At 39.0% G+C, this 20724-nt stretch overlaps 1 protein-coding gene and 2 long non-coding RNA genes across 3 annotated transcripts in view; 1 reads left to right on the top strand and 2 right to left on the bottom strand.

Moving 5' to 3' along the window:
- The window catches only part of LOC130912451 (phospholipid-transporting ATPase ABCA1-like), a 273656-nt gene extending 266466 nt beyond the window's left edge, over nt 1-7190 (bottom strand). The window contains exons 1-3 of the mRNA XM_057830556.1: nt 6983-7190; nt 5305-5343; nt 5151-5218 (exon numbers count right to left, since the gene is read on the bottom strand). Of these exons, the coding sequence (XP_057686539.1) occupies nt 5151-5216 (66 nt within the window). The 5' untranslated portion in view covers nt 5217-5218; nt 5305-5343; nt 6983-7190. The remainder of the gene's footprint in view (nt 1-5150; nt 5219-5304; nt 5344-6982) is intronic.
- Nucleotides 7191-11930: 4740 nt separating this feature from the next.
- On the bottom strand, nt 11931-13339 carry LOC130923379 (uncharacterized). The gene is made up of 2 exons (XR_009064702.1): nt 12914-13339; nt 11931-12414 (listed from the first exon to the last, which is right to left on the bottom strand). It is a non-coding gene; the product is annotated as an uncharacterized LOC130923379 (long non-coding RNA).
- On the top strand, nt 12581-19322 carry LOC130923426 (uncharacterized). Its single transcript, XR_009064706.1, has 3 exons — nt 12581-12701; nt 12933-13161; nt 19118-19322. It is a non-coding gene; the product is annotated as an uncharacterized LOC130923426 (long non-coding RNA).
- Nucleotides 19323-20724: the final 1402 nt, after the last annotated feature.

Genomic DNA, 20724 nt, shown 5'->3' with positions numbered 1-20724 from the left:
TCCAAACATATTGCTGGGCATTGTGGCCAAAGAGCTTGATTTTTGTTTCGTCTGACCACAGAACTTTCCTCCAGAAGGTCTTATCTTTGTCGATGTGATCAGCAGCAAACTTCAGTCGAGCCTTAAGGTGCCGCTTTTGGAGCAAGGACTTCCTTCTTGCACGGCAGCCTCTCAGTCCATGGAGATGCAAAACACGCTTGACTGTGGACACTGACACCTGTGTTCCAGCAGCTTCTAATTCTTGGCAGATCTGCTTTTTGGTGATTCTCAGTTGAATCTTCACCCTCCTGACCAATTTTCTCTCAGCAGCAGGTGATAGTCTGCATTTTCTTCCTGATCGTGGCAGTGACAAAACAGTGCCATGCACTCTATACTTACAAAGAATTGTTTGCACTGTTGCTCTTGGGACCAGCAGCTGGCTCCAAGTGACTTTCCTGACTTGTTCAAGTCAATGATTCGCTTTTTCAGATCCATGCTGAGCTCCTTTGACTTTCCCATTGTAGCGTTTGTGGGCGTTTGCATCCAATGAGCCCTATTTAAATGGCCTCAGAGAAGTCACCAGCGCACCACTCATAATCACTCACAGGAAGTTAATTAAGAGGCCATGCTATGAAGCTCATTTCACTGACACAACTTTCTAAGTCACCAAAATTGCTAATTCGTGTTGCTGTATGTATATTTTTGACCCAGCAGATTTGATTACTTTTTCTGTTAACCCACAATAAAGTCATAAAAGAACCAAACTTCATGAATGTTTTTTGTGACAAAGAAGCATCTGTTCCAATCACTCTATCAGAGAAAAATCAGAGTTGTACAAATAACTGGAAACTCAAGAGAGCGATGACATTATGTTCTTCACAAGTGTATGTAAACTTTTGACCACAACTGTATAACATTGAAAAAAAGTATTTTCAAAAATATTGACAAGTAGTTCAGTTCAATTCAAAATTTTCTGGCATACGACCCAATAAAGTTTTTTTTTTTTTTTTTTTTTTTGCGCACTCAATAAAGCTTCTGCATTAACAGGTCACGGAGCTGCGTCACACACAACGTCACACAGCCTACTCTTTCGCCGTTTGAGCGCTGCTGTGACTTCTACAGTAGTTCTACTCGCCGAGACGCCGACTCATCCCAGGAAAACAACGACAAATATGGCTCATCTTCTTCCTTGAGTTAATGAAATAATGCGCTAAATTTAGTTTTAGATTCATTCTGCACGTTTCAAAGACGCTCGCTTAATCTAACAGTGTTTCGGCACAACACCCTGCCGTTGCTTGCTTCGCATGCCTCCTTTTCCTTAGTTGGCGCCTCGCTCGGAAATTTATTAAAAATGTCCACATTCGGTTCGTCCTTCTTGACATCAGACCGGCTCTTGGGGTTTGGGATATGTAGTCTTTTGTGCTGCTTTCAGTTTTGAAAAAGGACAAGAAATGATGGAAATATGGAGATAGATATACTGTATGATCCATGCGGCGTTTTAATGCATATTTATGAGTGCAATAAAACTATAAAACTCAAATGACATTATCTCCTGTTTTCTTGGTCGATTGACTTCAAATAAAAACAGGTGTGGACATCAACTTCCGCACTCACAAGTGAGATCAACCAGTGGCACGTGGGTGACGCAATTACAGCGGGACGAAGCTTCAAAGACGACATGCGTGAACGCATCGCTGCAGACACGTTCGGTGTTAAAGGGTTAAGTACTTGGCATGAAGATAACTTAATAGTTATGTGAAAGCACATTGTATCACAAAAGTGAGTATACCCCTTGCATTTCTGCAGATATTTAACTCATTCACTCCCAGCCATTTTCACCGGACCAAGGCCCTTCGCTCAGCCCACATAAATTATGTTCTATTGCTATATAAACCGGGAACCCACCAAAAGAAAGATTAGACTCTCTTTTTTCAGCAGAAAAAAAAGTTAGTTCATATCTTTTTCCATTCTTTAGAAATCAGCATTCGAAAATAGCTTAGTTTGAGTAATTTTTCAATGTCTGATGAAAAAACAGAGAAATTGAGCTTTTTGTGAAAGCATACATTTCAAACATAACTTTAAACACAGCTGTTTTTCGCTTATGTGACATCCCAAACATCTGGATAATGTTTTTGTTCTACAAAATAACAACAAGACAAAAAGAGCTTTTGATCGCAACGTAACGATTTTTTTACACATAACTAAACTATTGAACTATTGAACTATTTGCACACATAACAACGGGGAAGGCTCTCTGCTGCTCCCGGTTGAATGAGGTGGCTCCCAGTAATCTGATGAGTCTGGATCACGATCGGTCTCACTTTTTTCACCATCTTCATCGTTGGTCTCAACCTCGGGCTAAGGAGTAACGCAACGTGAGGTCCACATAACGCGTTGTGGTTGTCACCGTCTGTCTCATCAAGATAGATTTTTTAAAATCCTTCTTTGACGATGGATTCGTTTTCTTTTCAAAACACTCCTCCAGTGTTGTTTGCCTTTTTTTCCCGATCGTTCTCCACATTTTTCTCAAATTCTCACGCATCTTCACAAGATCCCTCCAACTTTCGTTTCCTGAATATTTTTCTTCACTTCCTTTCTTGGCCCGTGATGAGTTCTTACCAAATGCGCTACTGACCTGCAGTGGCCAGTTTTATAGCTTTAAAATGGGTTTTGAGCTTTGTGCATTATATTTTAGATAGGTCGGAACCAATAGATACCTCTTGTCAAAAAAAAAACAAAAAAAAACGCAAAAGACGTATAAATACGTTTTGGGGACGCTGAAGCAATTAAAAATAGAACTTATTTATACGTTTTTGGGAGCAAATAACTTAAGTATATCTTTTCATGAGACAACACTGACAAAGTGTCACTTTGACACAATGAAAAGTAGTCTGTGTGCAGCCTATGTAAAATATAATTTATTTTCTCCTCAAAATAACTGAAAATATATCCATTAATATCCAAACCCCTGGCAGCAAAAGTGAGTACACCCCTTAGAAATTACATACATCCCTAAATGTCCAAATTGGGTACTGCTTGTCATTTTCCCTCCAAAATGTCATGTGACGCATTACAGGAGTGCTGTCAGCATTGCTGCAGAAATTGAAGAGGTGGGGGGGTCATCCTGTTAGTGCTCAGACCATTTGCCGCACTCTACATCAAATTGGTGTGCATGGCTGTCACCTCAGGAGGAAGCCTCTTCTGAAGACGGTACACAAGAAAGCCCGCCCGTCTCAACAGACTATAGACCCTACTCACCTACGTCACAAAATGGGCGTGTCGCTGTTTCCGGCCGCCATACTGTACCTCTTTTTCAGACCTATTCTCATTGTTTTCTATTAGTCGAGCAAGTTATAGAGCAATTCATGGAAGCCCCGGTGTTATCTGACGCTGTAAACTCATTGGATCTGTTGCATAAAAGGCGTTACGTGGAAAAGCTTCAGTTTATCCATTCGCCAGATCCGTATTTGATGCCTAAATCGATGTTTTTCGACCCGCTGGCTTCGCCTGACATCTGATACCCACACAAAATCAGCCTATTCTCACGAAAGTTTGAAAAACTTTAAGAGCTTGGAGGCTTATAAATGCTACGTTGCTGGTTGGGTGAAACACGTCCTCGTATACGAAAATTCGGCAGGAATCTTGTGCTCGGAAGGTGAGTTAGGAAATTTTCAATTCAAAATCTTTTGTTCTTGGTAACATCCACTGTCAAGTCTAATGTATTTCATGTCGTTTGTCAATGGAGTTAGGGCTTTTAATGTTTATACGGTTTAGCGATAGCACTTTCACTACATACATACGTGTATGTTGTCGGCGATTAGCCTAGCGATTAGCCTAGCAATGATCTGATTGTGGTTGTCAGCCCAAAACCCTCTAAATATATATTAAATGCATCTTACCAGATATAAAATGACTACTACATAATCTGTGGTAGTCGTTTGGATTCCAGTTTTCTCGTCGAATTGCAGCAGTCAATCGCGGCCTCTTCTTCGGGTCTCTCGGAATACGGTAAAAATTCGAGTCTCTCCGTCTATCTTCTCTGTTTTTGCAACCGACCGCCACACACGACTTCACCATTTTGAGTATTAATGTTGACGGGCAGTAAAACGTGCAATAATAGGAATAATTTACGAAGCGCTAATGCATTTCTATGACGAGTATGCGGACATCATGGCGCGGGGGCGTGGCTGTGACGTCACGTGAGTAGGGTCTATAGGACATGGTTCCAGTAATCCATGTGCTTTGTTGACATGTCTTAAGCAAACTGTTTCCAAGCTTTCTTGTGTAACGATTCGTTGAACGAGTGTTTTTACTCAACAAACCAGAATAGATTAGTTTCCTCAAGTGAACGATCCCGTCACTAAAATGTGGCATGTAGAGGTCAATTTCCGTCGATCAATACATCTGTTGCTGATTGCTTGTAGTGCCAGGTGACAGAAATAGAACAAAATTCCAATTTTAACCCTATTTCTAACTGGTTGATGTCAAAACTGATAATTTAATATAGATTCATAAGTTTGTAGTTTCATGCATTTGTTATGAAAGTATCGGTTAAACAGTGAAAAGTAGAGGAAAACTTTGCGTGGCGATTTACAGTGTGCACCCCTGAATCTTTTAAGGTAATTTTAAGAAAGGGGCCACCTGTTATCCATAACTGGCATTTGGCGAGTTTTCTTTTAGTCTTTGAAAAGGGCACACCCCAAACCCCCCCCCCCCCCCCCCCCCCCCCAATCTTCCAGGGTACGTGCTGTTGGAATTACAGGCACCCTAAGCAGTTTTAAACCATCAGTTTTCTGCAAATTTAAAGTTAGAAAAAAAGATGTTTTAAGTCACGACCCCACAGAACATTGCTATGTAAATCAACGGTTGGTGTCCAACGTTTCTGATTTGGGGGTGTGGTTTTGCGATAGTTCCATTGGGGTTGTCAAAACATGAAATGGTTGAAAACAAAACGACCACCTCAGTATATCTCAATGACCAGACTTTATGCTTCTGGACCCTTGCTTCAGCAAAGTCAAGTGTCGAAGCTTTCCCGACAGTAAATTCTTAACCTCATCGAGAAAGGGTCACTAACTTTTTAAGATGTGAAAAATTGTTGAATCGTAGCCTAGCCTGTTTGAGTGTTATCTCTGAGCACAATGTCAAAATTTAAAGATAAGAGACGACAGCACCTTGTGGCTTCTGTAGTATAGAATGTTCTTCCAGAGAAGGACACCAAGCTGCTGGGAAACACCCATTACTGTTAAAAAAAAAAACAACAGATGGTGAGACAAATGTATTAAGAAGGATAGAGACTAAATGGCTCACTTTTATCAACTCACCCACCTTTAAAAGTAGTAGGAATCGAATACTGATCGAAGACTCCTATGGGTGAAAGAGTAATTTTTTTTTTATGGATGTCATAGTGATTCCACAGTTAATTTGTCAGAAAAAAAGGACATTCTTACAGTTATAAGAAACTTGGGAATACATCTTTAAATAGGTCAAAGCAAAAAGTTAAGTGATTCCATCAGTTAGGGCTAAATTTTCAAAACAAAATGGTACCATGCCTGCGAAAATTGATCAATTCGCTTCTAGTTAAATTAAAATTTTAGTGGTGCACAAAATACTCCATTGGTGACGATGGACAAAGGGGCGCATTTGGTGATTTGATTTTCACTCTCTTCAAGTACAATTCACAATTACTCGGCACTAAGAAAAAATTTTAGCCAAACTTTTCAGGGGACTTAGATGTGATTTGCTCACAGCAATATCTTGATAGACCCTCAGCAAACTTTTAAATTAGGTTAATAAATGAAACTACAAAAGATAGGTCACAAGCAAGCTACCTAAAGCGGTCAGCAGGTGGCAGACCAGATTATTATTTTTATTTATTTTTAACTCTTCCACAAACAAAATGTTTGACTTTTTTTTTTTTTAAATAGTTTATTTATGGAAAATTAAATCAAGCTTTCCATTATCAATACAAGTAAGTACATAAGCAATATCTCATCACAACAATTTTGCTCTCATTCTAACATTATCGCTCACATTTATCGACTTAATTTGAAAAATATCCACCATATAATTAGAACATATTCGGATATAAATAATACACTACCATTAATAATTAAATAGTGAAATAAATATCAATGCTTTTGCATTCGATGCGTTGGTAATTTAATGAATAATGACACGTTTAAAACTTTTATTCATTTCTCATTTTAAGTGATTAATGACACATTTAAGTATTTATATAAAGATGTATTTATATTCTGTCCCATTTGGTTCTCATACCTTACGCACCAGTGTTTACACACCACTTCCCAAAAAGGATTCCACTCAACGCTCCTCAAACAGGTGCACCCGGGAATATTAGAAACACAAGTCCCTACACGTACTCTGGTCCAACGATGTATCCCGATACTGCGTTTCCGAGTCCTTCTACGTAGCCCTTGAACTTTTTACGTAAGACAAACAAACAAACAAAAACCGTCTACGTTTTCTACGTTACGTACACTTTACTGGCTTTACGTTTTCTGTGTTCGAATAATTCAGATTGTGGACACACACTGACGAACCTGCAGAGCTCCTGTTGCATTTTGTTGCTAGATTTTTCACTTTCTTATTCTAATCTGCTAAACGTAGTTTTTATGTTTATCTGAACAGCCAATCTAATAAAACAGATGTAATGTGTGAATACTTACGAAAATGAAGTTAAGTCCTCGTCGAGCTGACGTCTCCCTGTTTCATCTTAAAAGCCTGAGTGTAGTTACGATATATAGCCTGCCAGGATTCCCCAGATGGGAAAGACCACCTCAAACCCAACCATACAGTGGAATCAGCCCCCTTCAATTAAAAAAATAAAATTAAAAAAATTAATTAATTAATTAATTTAAAAAAAAAAAAAAAAAACTGGGGTTCTCAGGGATGCGACCTATCCTATCTACAGGAGGAAACATTCAATTTGCGCACAAAACCCCAGCCAAACTGGAGGTGGGATCGTTGCTACCATTGTGCTCACCAGTCAATGCGCGATACGTCCTCTCATCTCCGGGAATGGCCAAGTGAGCGTTCCGCTCCCCGCAGTACTCCTCGGCTTGCCAAAAGGTTTTCTTTTCGAGGTGGAAGGAAAAACAACCATTGATTATCAGCTCCTGCCCATCACTTGCGCACGGGCTTGGATCTGAACAAACGAAATAACATTTCGGTAATTAGTCATATCCAGAGCTGCCAACTCTCATGCTTTGAGCGTGAGACACACGCAGTTTCCTGTTTTCTCACACACGCGCGCCACACATCCAATTTCTCACGCAAAAAAAGAATCTGATTTTGGGCCGAGACTCGTTCATTTCTTTTTTATGGAGATAGAATAGTGCCAAAAGAAGTGAGGTTGTAAAATGAAAATTATCCCTGGAAAATGACAAATTCTAGCTTGTAAAACAAACAAAAAAAAAACCAACAACACTTGTATTTTCAAATTTTGCATTGTAAAATGAACATGAAAAAAAAACTCGAAGGAATAAATTGTTCTACAAGTTGTTTTTTCTGATTGCAAGGTTTTTTTTTATTTTTATTTTTTATTGTTCCACAGGTGTTTTTTCTTCACTACGGGTTAAAAATGACCAATTACAAGTGCACAAGTTTTGTCACATTCTTGTCGAGTTTTATGAGCCAAAAAGATACTTGTAACAGGGGTGAAAGTGGGCCAGAACGGTCAGGAACGCAGGTCCGGTATAAGATTCAGGTCCAGAACGCAGTTCCGGTATAAGATTCAGAGCCGGAATGCTGTTCCTGTACACGGTGCTTTGATTCCGAAAATATGACGGCAACTGTCAAAACGGCATGTAAAAAAATGATTTTTTTTTTTTTTTCGAAAATGCTAAACTGCCACACATGCATTTCATCTCTAAGAAGAAAACAATACCAACATCAGATTCACATACACAAGTGTTAACAACAAGCATAATAAAAGGCTTGTGTAGCGTAATCCGTTTCCACCAATATTTATTTTATTCCACGGACGGCATGGAGGTTTCCCCAGCTGCTGCAGTTATCGGAGTCTGACGATGATGAGTCACGTCAATATGTGAATGCACGCAGCAAAACAAAACGCCTGGACTCATTTATCCGTTCAATTGGCTGACATACACGTGATCAGCAGAGATAGTTAGCTCTGATTGGTTCAAATGTGCATGTTTTCTAGAAGCAAAAAAAAAAAAAAAAAAAAAAAGGTTGTTGAATTGATGCAACATAACATAAAATGGATCAAATCTTAAAGAGCAACGAAAGATTTGAGGAGACTTATTTATCATATCTTGTTTTATATGCTCTGATAGGGAGATCCAAGAACATCTTAGCTGTCAATGTGCACTTTGGACTTGTATTTGTCCATTTATGTTTGGCTGCTTATTCATTTCCTTATGATTTAGAAAAAAAAGTCTATGTTTGCACAATCTTCAAAATATATTCCATTTCACTCTGCATAATATAAGTCATTTGTACTTATTTTTCTGAATGTATGTTTCTTATATCTTTGTTATTTAAAAAAAAAAAAAAAAGTAAATGTTTACATTAACTTCAATTTTCATATACATCCTATGTTCTTAAGTAGTTAAAATTGAGATATGGCATTTAGTATGTGAGGAAAAATAACATTTAGGAGATGGGGGTTGGGGTTATTGCTGTTTTTGTTAACTTTTATTCTGCAAATCATTGAAAAAAATACAATTTTGAATGAAAATCTGTTTTTCTATGGGTAATAGAAATAACTGTGCTAAAAGAGTTTTCTTTGCATTTCAGTAGTTTAAGAGGTTTGCCCCCCCCCCCCCCCCAAAAAAAATTTTTTTTTAAATTCGGGCTCCGTGGCGACCTTCACGTCGGGGAGTTCCGGCAAGAAATTCTAGCCACTTTCACCCCTGCTCGTAACCTAGTTTTAACATTAAAAAATACCTGTAAAATGACTAACTTTAACTTGTAAAACAAAAAAAAACTTATATTTCCAAATTTTGAGTTGTGAAATAAACATGAAAAAAACACAATGTAAAAAATTTTTCTACAAGTTGTTTTTTTTTTCCGTTTTTTTTTTGTTCTACGGGTGTTTTTTCTTTGCTACAGGTTAAAAACCACCAATTACAAGTACACGAGTTTTGTCTCCCCCTTGTCGCGTTTTCAGAGACAAAAGTCACTTGTAACCACTGATGAAAAAAACTACTTGTACATAGAAATAATCTGTTGTAAAACACAACCACAAAAATATCACTCCAAGTCGTGGTCAAAAAAAGACGTTAAGAACACAATCTAGTGAATAGTTCTTCGGGTGTGTGTTTTTTTTTAAATGATCTACAAGTGTTTTCTGTGCATGTACAACTAGATTTCGGGGCAAACATGTGAGCCAAAAGTCTAACCAATCAGAACGGCGATTGTTCAACCATTCGGGGAGAGGGGGGCAGAGCCATATAAAGAGAGTCACGACACTCTCTGTTCTCGCCGCGGGTGGTCACGTGGTTCATGTAGGTGCGTGAATAGTTACAACACAAGCAGCGCTGTCGCGGTTTGCAATGGAACAGACAGCGGTAATTGCGACATTTATGGAAAAATGGATCAAATCACGTATCTAAGTACTTGTTTGATTATGTCATTGCATTATGACATATCTAAGGGCTAGTTTTACATTTGGAGTGGTCAGGCGACAATTGAGAACTATGTAAAGTAACACAGAAGGGAACTTTCTCATGTTATGGAGTGAACGTGTCATGTTAATGTTAGCATGATCACGGGAAATCGACTTTTACATTGAAATACAAGATGACTGAGGTTTTTCATTTTTCACAACTAAAATAGTTTTTCCAGAAAATGTCCAGATTTCCTTGATTCACCTACCTGTGGTAATATACAGTGCCTTGCAAAAGTATTCAGCCCCCTTGAACCTTGCAACCTTTCGCCACATTTCAGGCGTCAAACATAAAAGATATAAAATTTAAATTTTTTGTCAAGAATCAACAACAAGTGGGACACAATCGTGAAGTGGAACAAAATTTATTGGATAATTTAAACTTTTTTAACAAATAAAAAACTGAAAAGTGGGGCGTGCAATATTATTCGGCCCCTTTACTTTCAGTGCAACAAACTCACTCCAGAAGTTCAGTGAGGATCTCTGAATGATCCAATGTTGTCCTAAATGACTGATGATGATAAATAGAATCCACCGGTGTGTAATCAAGTCTCCGTATAAATGCACCTGCTCTGTGATAGTCTCAGGGTTCTGTTTAAAGTGCAGAGAGCATTATGAAAACCAAGGAACAAACCAGGCAGGTCCGAGATACTGTTGTGGAGAAGTTTAAAGCCGGATTTGGATACAAAAAGATTTCCCAAGCTTTAAACATCTCAAGGAGCACTGTGCAAGCCATCATATTGAAATGGAAGGAGCATCAGACCACTGCAAATCTACCAAGACCGGCCGTCCTTCCAAACTTTCTTCTCAAACAAGGAGAAAACTGATCAGAGATGCAGCCAAGAGGCCCATGATCACTCTGGATGAACTGCAGAGATCTACAGCTGAGGTGGGAGAGTCTGTCCATAGGACAACAATCAGTCGTACACTGCACAAATCTGGCCTTTATGGAAGAGTGGCATGAAGAAAGCCATTTCTCAAAGATATCCATAAAGTCTCGTTTAAAGTTTGCCACAAGCCACCTGGGAGACACACCAAACATGTGGAAGAAGGTGCTCTGGTCAGATGAAACCAAAATTGAACTTTTTGGCCACAATGCAAAACGATATATTTGGCGTAAAAGCAACACAGCTCATCACCCTGAACACACCATCCCCACTGTCAAACATGGTGGTGGCAGCATCATGGTTTGGGCCTGCTTTTCTTCAGCAGGGACAGGGAAGATGGTTAAAATTGACGGGAAGATGGATGCAGCCAAATACAGGAACATTCTGGAAGAAAACCTGTTGGTATCTGCACAAGACCTGAGACTGGCACGGAGATTTATCTTCCAACAGGACAATGATCCAAAACATAAAGCCAAATCTACAATGGAATGGTTCAAAAATAAACGTATCCAGGTGTTAGAATGGCCAAGTCAAAGTCCAGACCTGAATCCAATCGAGAATCTGTGGAAAGAGCTGAAGACTGCTGTTCACAAACACTCTCCATCCAACCTCACTGAGCTCGAGCTGTTTTGCAAGGAAGAATGGGCAAGAATGTCAGTCTCTCGATGTGCAAAACTGATAAAAACATACCCCAAGCGACTTGCAGCTGTAATTGGAGCAAAAGGTGGCGCTACAAAGTATTAACGCAAGGGTGCCGAATAATATTGCACGCCCCACTTTTCAGTTTTTTATTTGTTAAAAAAGTTTAAATTATCCAATAAATTTTGTTCCACTTCACGATTGTGTCCCACTTGTTGTTGATTCTTGACAAAAAACTAAAATTTTATATCTTTATGTTTGAAGCCTGAAATGTGGCGAAAGGTTGCAAGGTTCAAGGGGGCCGAATACTTTTGCAAGGCACTGTATTAAAGATGACCCCATGTATAACATATTTTGTTCCCTAGTTCTAAGTGGTAGTTCCAAGTTTGTTTTCTCGTATTGACATATAAAAACATTTGTTTCCCAAAAAGTTTGGGTTTGTGGTCACGGCTTTTAAATTCTATTTTCCACTTTTCTTTCCTGTTGCACTTTCTAATGCTTACATATATGTGTGTGTACATTTTCCATTTTATAGACTTAGTTTGACCTGAAACACAAACAAATGACATTTAACAGTGCAAAACAACTAAATTTTGAATATAGCCTCTAATTTTAGCAAAACCAAACCTGTACCTCTTTAGAGGCATTTTTCATTTTGTACCCAAGCCACACAAAATGATTACAAGACAGGAAAAACATTTTATGATTTTCCTCAACATGGTGTAATGTATATCAATAACAACTTATTACCTTTGATAAAGAAAATCACAATATTTTTTAAAAAATTGGTGTCATGGTTTATTGTTTACACCTAACATTTTATAGATCAGTGGCCTGTGATGGTTTGTGTGCAGCATGGTTTCCCCTAGGACCAAGAGCAGCAGAAAAAATGGATGGCAATGGTCAGTCGTCAAAACATGAAAAAAATGCTTTTTTTGGTTTTGTTTGTTGCCATTTTAAAAAATGGGCTTAGTGCGCACAGCCAGCAGTCACCATCAGCAGGCACCACCAGCAGCTTGATGTCCATCCATCCATCATCTTCCACTTGCTCTGGGGTCCAGTCGCAGGGGCAGCAGCTTTAACAGGGAAGCCCAGACTTCCCTCTCCCCAGCCACTTCATCCAGCTCCTCTGGCGAGGTCCAAAGGCGTTCCCAGGCCAGCCGAGACACAGTCTCTCCAGCGTGTCCTGGTTTGTGACTATAGGTTACGGTAGGAACGTAGACCGACAGCAGCATGATGTGGATCATGAAAAGTAACCTAAAATAATAATATACATTAGGTTGTTTTTTTTTAAATTATAGATGTGTCTATTATTTGTTGACATCACTTGTCAATCTATACACATCTCTAAAATATAATAATGTCAAACATTTTGGTGTAAAGAATAAAGGTTGTCATGCATTGACTTGGTAGTCTTTCATGAGGGGGATACCTTACTTCAAAGCTTACAAAATGGAGCTAATAAGCCGGTCGTCGACCAATACTCACAAATACAGATGAGTGTGTACGTCAAAAGGGCCTCTGAAAGAGTTAACTTAAAAGAGGTAGGGACAATGAATTTACCCCTGACAATACATTCCTAGTTAGCAGACTCAGCTTAAAAAGTAGCAGAACATCGTTCGTCAACCAAAATAAAATATATGTATAATTACGCTATGCATCTACAAATAAAACTCAGCATACATATCATGAAGCGCCTCTGATAGAATACAGACTGTTGAAAATTCAAAAGGGATCGTTTTTTTCACCAACTTACCTCCGAATATACTTCACAGCCAGCCATTCATATGAATGCGGTCCGCTCTCGTCGAAGCCATGTTTGGAACTACACGAGGCACCGTAACCCGGAAGTACCCGGAAGTAAAATCGTATAATGGATCTCTATGGGAGTGTCGTAACCCTCTTTCTACGGCCCTGGAGGGGGGGAAGTGGACACCCCTCCCGACCCGCTGCTTCTCTCCTTATTCATCATGGTAGATGAACAAAATGGCGGAGCACGCTCAGGTAAGAAGTTCCGTGGAATTAATGTTTTCTCATGAATGTCATGCAGTAAAAGATTTATCAAGCGAATATAATCACAATTCGTATAAACATCAAGTGAATTTGGCGTTCTGAGAATGGCACGAAAGTCGATGGCAATCCAATTAGCTTTGCGGACTTCACGTGTTGAGACGATGTTACAGGCATAGCAACGGACTATGGGGCGCCTTTTGTAAAGGAGCACATGCTGAAAATTATGACAACATTTTCTCATATTTAGCGCCACACAGTGTTTAAAATGTGGTGTGAAATTTTTTGTCACTTTTTTTTTTGCACATTTACAACATTATTTAAAAATAAATATTTAAGTTGCTAAACAATCAGTATTGTACCTGAATGTTGAAATCCAGAACTAAATGTTTATTTATATCTTAAATGTAAATATCAAATTCATATCCTAAATATTAAATTTATATCCTAAATTTATATGTTAAATCCAAACTTTATATTTATATATTAAGTCTAAATTTTAAATCTAAATCTTAAATCATATCCTAAATTTAATATTGTAAATCTAAATCTTAAATTATATCCTAAATGTAAATATTAAATTTATATACTAAATGCTAAATTTAAATGTTAAATCTGGAAAAGGGTGAAACTAAATATTTAGCTTAATATGCAAATTCACACGACTGGACACCGGAAGTAACAAAATAAAAGCTTGGTGCAGCTCAGACTGTTTGTTCACGTTGCTTGAAAATGAATATAGCTTACTGAACGGTGGCGGTCGCCTCTTAGACATGAGTCATTGTGATAATAACAATATCTAGGTTAAATACACATTTAGGAGAAACTATTTAAAGAGTATTTTGTGCTTTTCGTGTCACTTTTACGTCCATGAGCCCAGTAAAGTTACTAAGAATAGCCACCAGGGGTCTCTGTTGGACTGAACCGTAGCTCAAGGTTGACCTTTCTCACTTCATTCATTCATTCATTTCTACCGCAAAAATCCCGCGTTTCTCACAGTCGGCGAAGGTGGACTGAAAGAAAATATGTTGGGCGAGTCAAGTTTAGCAGAGACTATCGGCCAAGCCATTCTCACAGCAATACAAAATTTTCCCACAGCTACAGCGTCGGCGACAGCGGCTTCCACTTCACGATCCACTTCGGTAAGTTAAGTGTATTGTGACTGTTCTCTAAATCGCATTTATTACTGTTGGATTCTCATCTATGCTAATTTACCAGAACTTTAAAAAAAAAAAAAAAAAAAAAGCAATGGAAAATGTAGAAACAATCGGTCACGGATGTAAACAAACCAAAACAGGAGTAGCTCCGACGCCACATTACTGCCTCCAACTTCATCGCTGGATATAAAAAAGTCCCTCGTTTACGGTATCAGTGCTTACATTTTAAAAACTATAAATCTCTCGAAGCTCACGGACATATAACGAATGGCTCGGTGCAGGATCTTCGCATTTCGACCGCAGGACTGCGACAACACAGTCGTCACTCGTTGCTACTCTCAGAAACATGATACAGCTCTTACTTGAACATCCTTGAACTTGAATTGTACCTTGAATATCATCTTAAATATCACATGACTAAAACAGGTGAAGGAACTGTCATAATGACATGCAAATTCATGTATATTGCACAATATATTGTTTCAGTGTTGACATTGCCATGCAAAGATTTGCAATTCTCTCAATGCAGGACTTATCATGTGAAGTGGGACAAATTTACTTGAACACGTTATTCTACTAGTGTTATTTTACTTCATATGCACATGTTTTATATTTCCTTGTATTGCTAATTTCTGTTTACCATTGTGCTGCTGCTGTGTTTTGAGAATTTTAGTAAAAATTATAAATCCAAAAACAGTAAACCTGTCAAACATCTCATTTTGTTAGCAAACATTGTATTTCCTATTCAGTGTTTATCTCCACAAAATTGTTTGAATGTAATTAGTAAAAAAAAAAAAAAAAAAGTACTTTTCATTATCAAAACCACCACTAGTGTTTTACGTACCTAAGAGAGGCAAGGAGTCAAGACTTCAAAATTGTCACTGACATACTTTATTAAACAGGTTTAAGTCATCTACAAACGTATAAAAAAAACTGCTTGAACAAACACTACGAAAAGAAAATTGTACTTTACTACTGTTGGGCAATGGCTTATCAGGGCACAGCAGAAAGTGACCTTATCCAACATTGTGGCTTCTTCACCTTCACATGGAAGAATCATGTTTATGGGTATGGTTCGCTTTAGGATCTTATACTTCTGACAAACATTTCCGATGACCCTTTCAACATGGATTCTCAAATGTGCTGACAGTGGCCTTTTGTAAATGCTGGGGGTTTGACATCTGAACACTACATGCCCACACATTCTTGTATGTCAAAACCTCTGTCAGCCAAGACAATGTCCCCAGGTAACAAATTATCAAAAAAAAAAAAAATCACTGTTCAGGGTTATATATTTGTCACTTGTACGCCCTCCCAAGCCTTTTGATAAGAAACAAATGGCTCCCTTGGGTGTAATACATATTAAATAATTCATAGTGTGGTGGTGCTTGTAGCTGGAAAACATTTGGGCACGTGCTTTCAGATTTGATGGGTTTTCTGTGAAAATTTCAAAACGGTCCTGATTGGTGTTGTGCGTCTCATCCTCTGTGATTAGCTGATCACCTTCTCCAGCTTCATGTGTCCCCTCTTCAGTCTGTAGCTGACCACTTTCTTCTCCAGCATCAGGTGTCCCTTCCTCATTCTGTTGGTGACTGTTTATTTCACCAGGCTCAGATGGACCCTCCTTGGTCTGCACCTCTTCAATGTTTGCATCCTGCTGGACCCCCATCTCTGGTGCTTGCAGTGTCTCTTTCCGTAGCTGCTCACGTTAGTCTTGCAGAGCGTGCAGTGTTTGTCGGTGTAACAGATGTGTGTTCCAGATGTAGGGATGGTGCCCAGTCTGGGTCAGTCTCCATCATTTCATAAGCTGGTTCACCTGCAATCACATGTTTTATTTAGAAAGCTAGGTAAGATTGGATATTTCCATGGCATTTCACTTTCGTAAACACTTAATCAGACATGCTACCATCCCATCAGATCTCTCAGATCACAAAAGGAAATCTCGCGCATTAATCAATATTTCTGTGCATTTTTGCTGTTTACCTTTATCTTTTAAATCATTCACTCTATAATGTTTTTATAAACGATGACTGAATAAATTAAACACTGATTTATCACGTACAGATTAACCCGTTTCAACTGCCCTCCCTCTTTGCCTGAAGTTTACAAGTGAGGCTAGCTAGCTAAGGTTAGCCAATGAGAAAATAGCGACTTTAGAAAGCAAAAAAACAGCATATTTAGTATCAATACTTTGAAAAAAACTGACTTGCCTTTATGAAAATGCCGGGAGCAAACACGCCGGAGATATGGTGTAGAAAGTCGTTTCACCGCTGCGACCCAGGCCATCCGACGCCGCTTCGTTAGTTCCTCAACCTGCTGTCTATAACCTCTTTTCCAGGAGGGAAAACGAAAAAATCTTACGTCGTGGTCAACTTTGCTGCCATTTTTGTCGTGTGATTTAGTATGGCAGCCTTTCAAACAACACGAGTGTCCCATTTATCAAAAACAATGATGAAAGCAAAGACGATTCTCACTGCTCAGTTGTTTACAATAAGTGTACACTCAAAATGGCGATTCAACCCACAATGCACTGCGGCTTTTGACAGCGTTACGTCACCTGACAAAGACCGATTAGTGGTACGTTTACTAGTTTTTCTTTTTTGTCTCAGCCAGCTGCTAATTCAAGCAAGAAATGTAGTTTACATCTTTAGCCAATACTACTGAAGCCTTTGCATGCTGTCAGAATTATGGTGAATACACTTGAAGAGTGGAAAATTGCGATAGGGACTTGGGGGTGGGGTGGGGGGTCTCATGAGCAGTGCCCACATGAATGCCCCATCAAGTCCTTTTTCTACCGGAAAACTCCATCACCGTCGCAATTTGCGCATGCGCACTAGGCCAAATTTTGATTTGGCGCAGTTACTATAATTGAAGAGGATAAGCGGTTCATTAGACGAATTAATGTATGAAAAAAGAAAAAAGAAAAATGTTTTCATTCTTTAAATGCGTCGACCACAAGTTTTTGTCACAAATTTAAAATAAACTTTATTTGATTTGTAGGTTTTGCACACGTTAAAATGAACCCGCATCATCTTTGCCATTCTTAGTTTGACTGCTAATATGATAGCGGGAAAGGATCTACTTGTGGATTGCATTGACGCTTGTAGCAAGTCGGTCCTGGCGCCTGTTAGCTAGTTCTGGTAAATTAGCATAGCTGAGAATCCAACAGTAATAAATGCGATTTAGAGAACAGTCACAATACACTTAACTTACCGAAGTGGATCGTGAAGTGGAAGCCGCTGTCGCCGACGCTGTAGCTGTGGGAAAATTTTGTATTGCTGTGAGAATGGCCTGGCCGATAGTCTCTGCTAAACTTGACTCGCCCGACATATTTTCTTTCAGCTCACCTTCGCCGACTGTGAGAAACGCGGGATTTTTGCAGTAGAAATGAATGAATGAATGAAGTGAGAAAGGTCAACCTTGAGCTACGGTCCAGTCCAACAGAGACTCCTGGTGGCTATTCTTAGTAACTTTACTGGGCTCATGGACGTAAAAGTGACACGAAAAGCACAAAATACTCTTTAAATAGTTTCTCCTGAATGTGTATTTAACCTAGATATTGTTATTATCACAATGACTCATGTCCAAGAGGCGACCGCCACCGTTCAGTAAGCTATATTCATTTTCAAGCAACGTGAACAAACAGTCTGAGCTGCTCCAAGCTTTTATTTTGTTACTTCCGGTGTCCAGTCGTGTGAATTTGCATATTAAGCTAAATATTTAGTTTCACCCTTTTCCAGATTTAACATTTAAATTTAGCATTTAGTATATAAATTTAATATTTACATTTAGGATATGATTTAAGATTTAGATTTACAATATTAAATTTAGGATATAATTTAAGATTTAGATTTAGAATTTAGATTTAATATATAAATATAAAGTTTGGATTTAACATATAAATTTAGGATATAAATTTAACATTTAGATTTAATATATAAATATAAAGTTTGGATTTAACATATAGATTTAGGATATAAATTTAATATTTAGGATATGAATTTAATATTTACATTTAAGATATAAATAAACATTTAGTTCTGGATTTCAACATTCAGGTACAATACTGATTGTTTAGCAACTTAAATATTTATTTTTGAATAATGTTGTAAATGTGCAAAAAAAAAAAGTGACAAAAAATTTCACACCACATTTTAAACACTGTGTGGCGCTAAATATGAGAAAATGTTGTCGTAATTTTCAGCATGTGCTCCTTTACAAACGGCGCCCCATAACGGACAGCTACTTGTTAAGGACCATGTTGATATGTACACGAAGGGGGGAGTGTCATTACCCGATCGTGACGGGTGCATCGATTGTGACGGTTTGCTACTGCGCACGCGCAGATCGACGCCATTTTCTCCCGAGGGAAGACGGGAGATATAGATTTATGCGTTAGGCTCGGACATTGAGGGTTTTTTATGCGTGTGTGTACGCCACAATCTTCGAAAGGTTCCTGCGAACTTTGACTCGAGTAGTGGATACATCGAACTTGTGTGGTTAGTTTAATTCTTAAGCCTGAGTTATACTCCCGCGTTGCGGTGACGGCGTAGCGACTACGGCGTCATTCGACATTCGATAGTTCTGCGGTGAGGGAACGCGTTGCTCTGTAATTCACCGCCAAGCCACTACTAGAGGGATGTGGCGTTATGTTTGTACGGTTTTGGGGCATGATTGTTGACTACTTCCGCTAGTCGGAGAAAAAATAAACAATGCAAGATGGAACTCTTGAAAGTAAATATTCTGCTCATCAACACTGAATAAATATTGAACATACAAATGTTGACGGGCAGGCGACGCAGAAGACGATTTCGAGGCGGTCTGGCCGACTTTTGATGCCGCACAGAGAGTTTTAGACTCGGGTGGAGAGAGCTAGCTGTGGCGGCTAGCTTCAAACCGGCGTCGAGCACAGCGTTCAAGGTCTGCAAAGCCCTCCAGCCTGATTTGTTTGCCGTGTCCTACAACCAGCCAGTGGGAAGCCATAGAAGATTTCTGGCGTCTAGGGAACTTCCCAAACTGCGTTGGGAGGCTTGATTTTAAGGTTATCATAAAAAGCACCGAGGCACTCTCAATCAGTGATGATGTATTGCGTGTGTGAACTGTCTGTTATTGAAAATTAAAGATCAAAACAACTCTTTTGACACCAAATCTGTGCTTTATTCTTCATATACTTGAAACATATGTACACAGTAAATGATGAAGTGCACCAACCAAAAATACGACATAAAGTGATAAAAAGTTGGCAGTTTTTGGCCGACTGTGTCACCGCTTCGTGTGGCCACTCGATTCCGACCACCCACGTCTCGGTGGTTCTTCCTTTTATTTATTTTTTCGATCGCCGACCTTGCCATTTGGCAGTCACAATAATAATTTCTTGGCGAGACTTGCTCTTCGATGATACTCCCGTCGGCTTGGTGCATTTTTGCGTGTAGAAAATAATGTTTGATTCTATTCTACAATGGCGGTGTTTTCGCCCGGAAACAACAGTCTGAGCGGACCAATCACAGTCCGTTTTCGCTACGTCAACGCGTCTACGCGACGCGAAGGTTAGAAAAATCGAGAGGTGCGCGTCAGGCTACGGCGTAGGGTCGTAACTCGATTCTTCCTTGACGGCGTAGGTCTGACGCGGAAGTATAACTCGGCCTTTAGAGTGGCATGAAATGCTTGAATTTTTCTAAATAGATACTTCGAGTGATCCGAGGAGATGAATGTGGATGCCTAGCATCTTCTAACGTACCTGGTCGACGGACCGCTTCCAACTACTCAAGTGGGGCGCCTTAAGGTTCGACAAATGGTGCGTGATTTCATTGTTAAAGGTAAGTAAAACTGATGTTATACTAGTAATTTGTGTTATAAGTCTGAAAGGAGGGTCATGAATATATGAGCCTCTGCGTTTTTGTTTTTTTTTATCCTTTGTAGGCCAAGTGACTATTTTTGGCCATTTAAAAACGCAGCTCCATAAGCTATTTATAAAGATATTTAAATAATTGAAAAAAGAGGCACTTTTTCTGTTTTTGTTTTTTAAGTAGAAAATGAGAAAGATATGAAATGTTGAAATAAAAATAAGAGAAACTGTTGTGAATCTCAGGTGGGAGAAGGTCCAGAGCTGAGTTTTATTTTTTTTAAATTATTATTATTAATCTCTTTCAGGTGGTGGTCATTTTAATCTGCTGCATTTTAAGATTCTCTTTGCTTTTTTAATTTTCGTCCAACAGATAACCCCCCCCCCCCCCAATAAAATATATGCGCCTGGTCATCAAGTCAAAGGGGAAGCAGACTATCCTCATGGAGTGTCACAATAACTCTGGTACTGGGAACGAGAGCGACGTCGAGGGCACCCGCAACAGAGCCATTTCTAGCTTCTATTGGCCGACAATGATTCAGGACATCAATGAATGGG

Source organism: Corythoichthys intestinalis, chromosome 1 (assembly GCF_030265065.1).
Source record: "Corythoichthys intestinalis isolate RoL2023-P3 chromosome 1, ASM3026506v1, whole genome shotgun sequence".
NCBI lineage: Eukaryota > Metazoa > Chordata > Actinopteri > Syngnathiformes > Syngnathidae > Corythoichthys > Corythoichthys intestinalis.
Note: the sequence above shows the minus strand (reverse complement) of the source record. Positions and strands in the feature narration are given on the sequence as shown.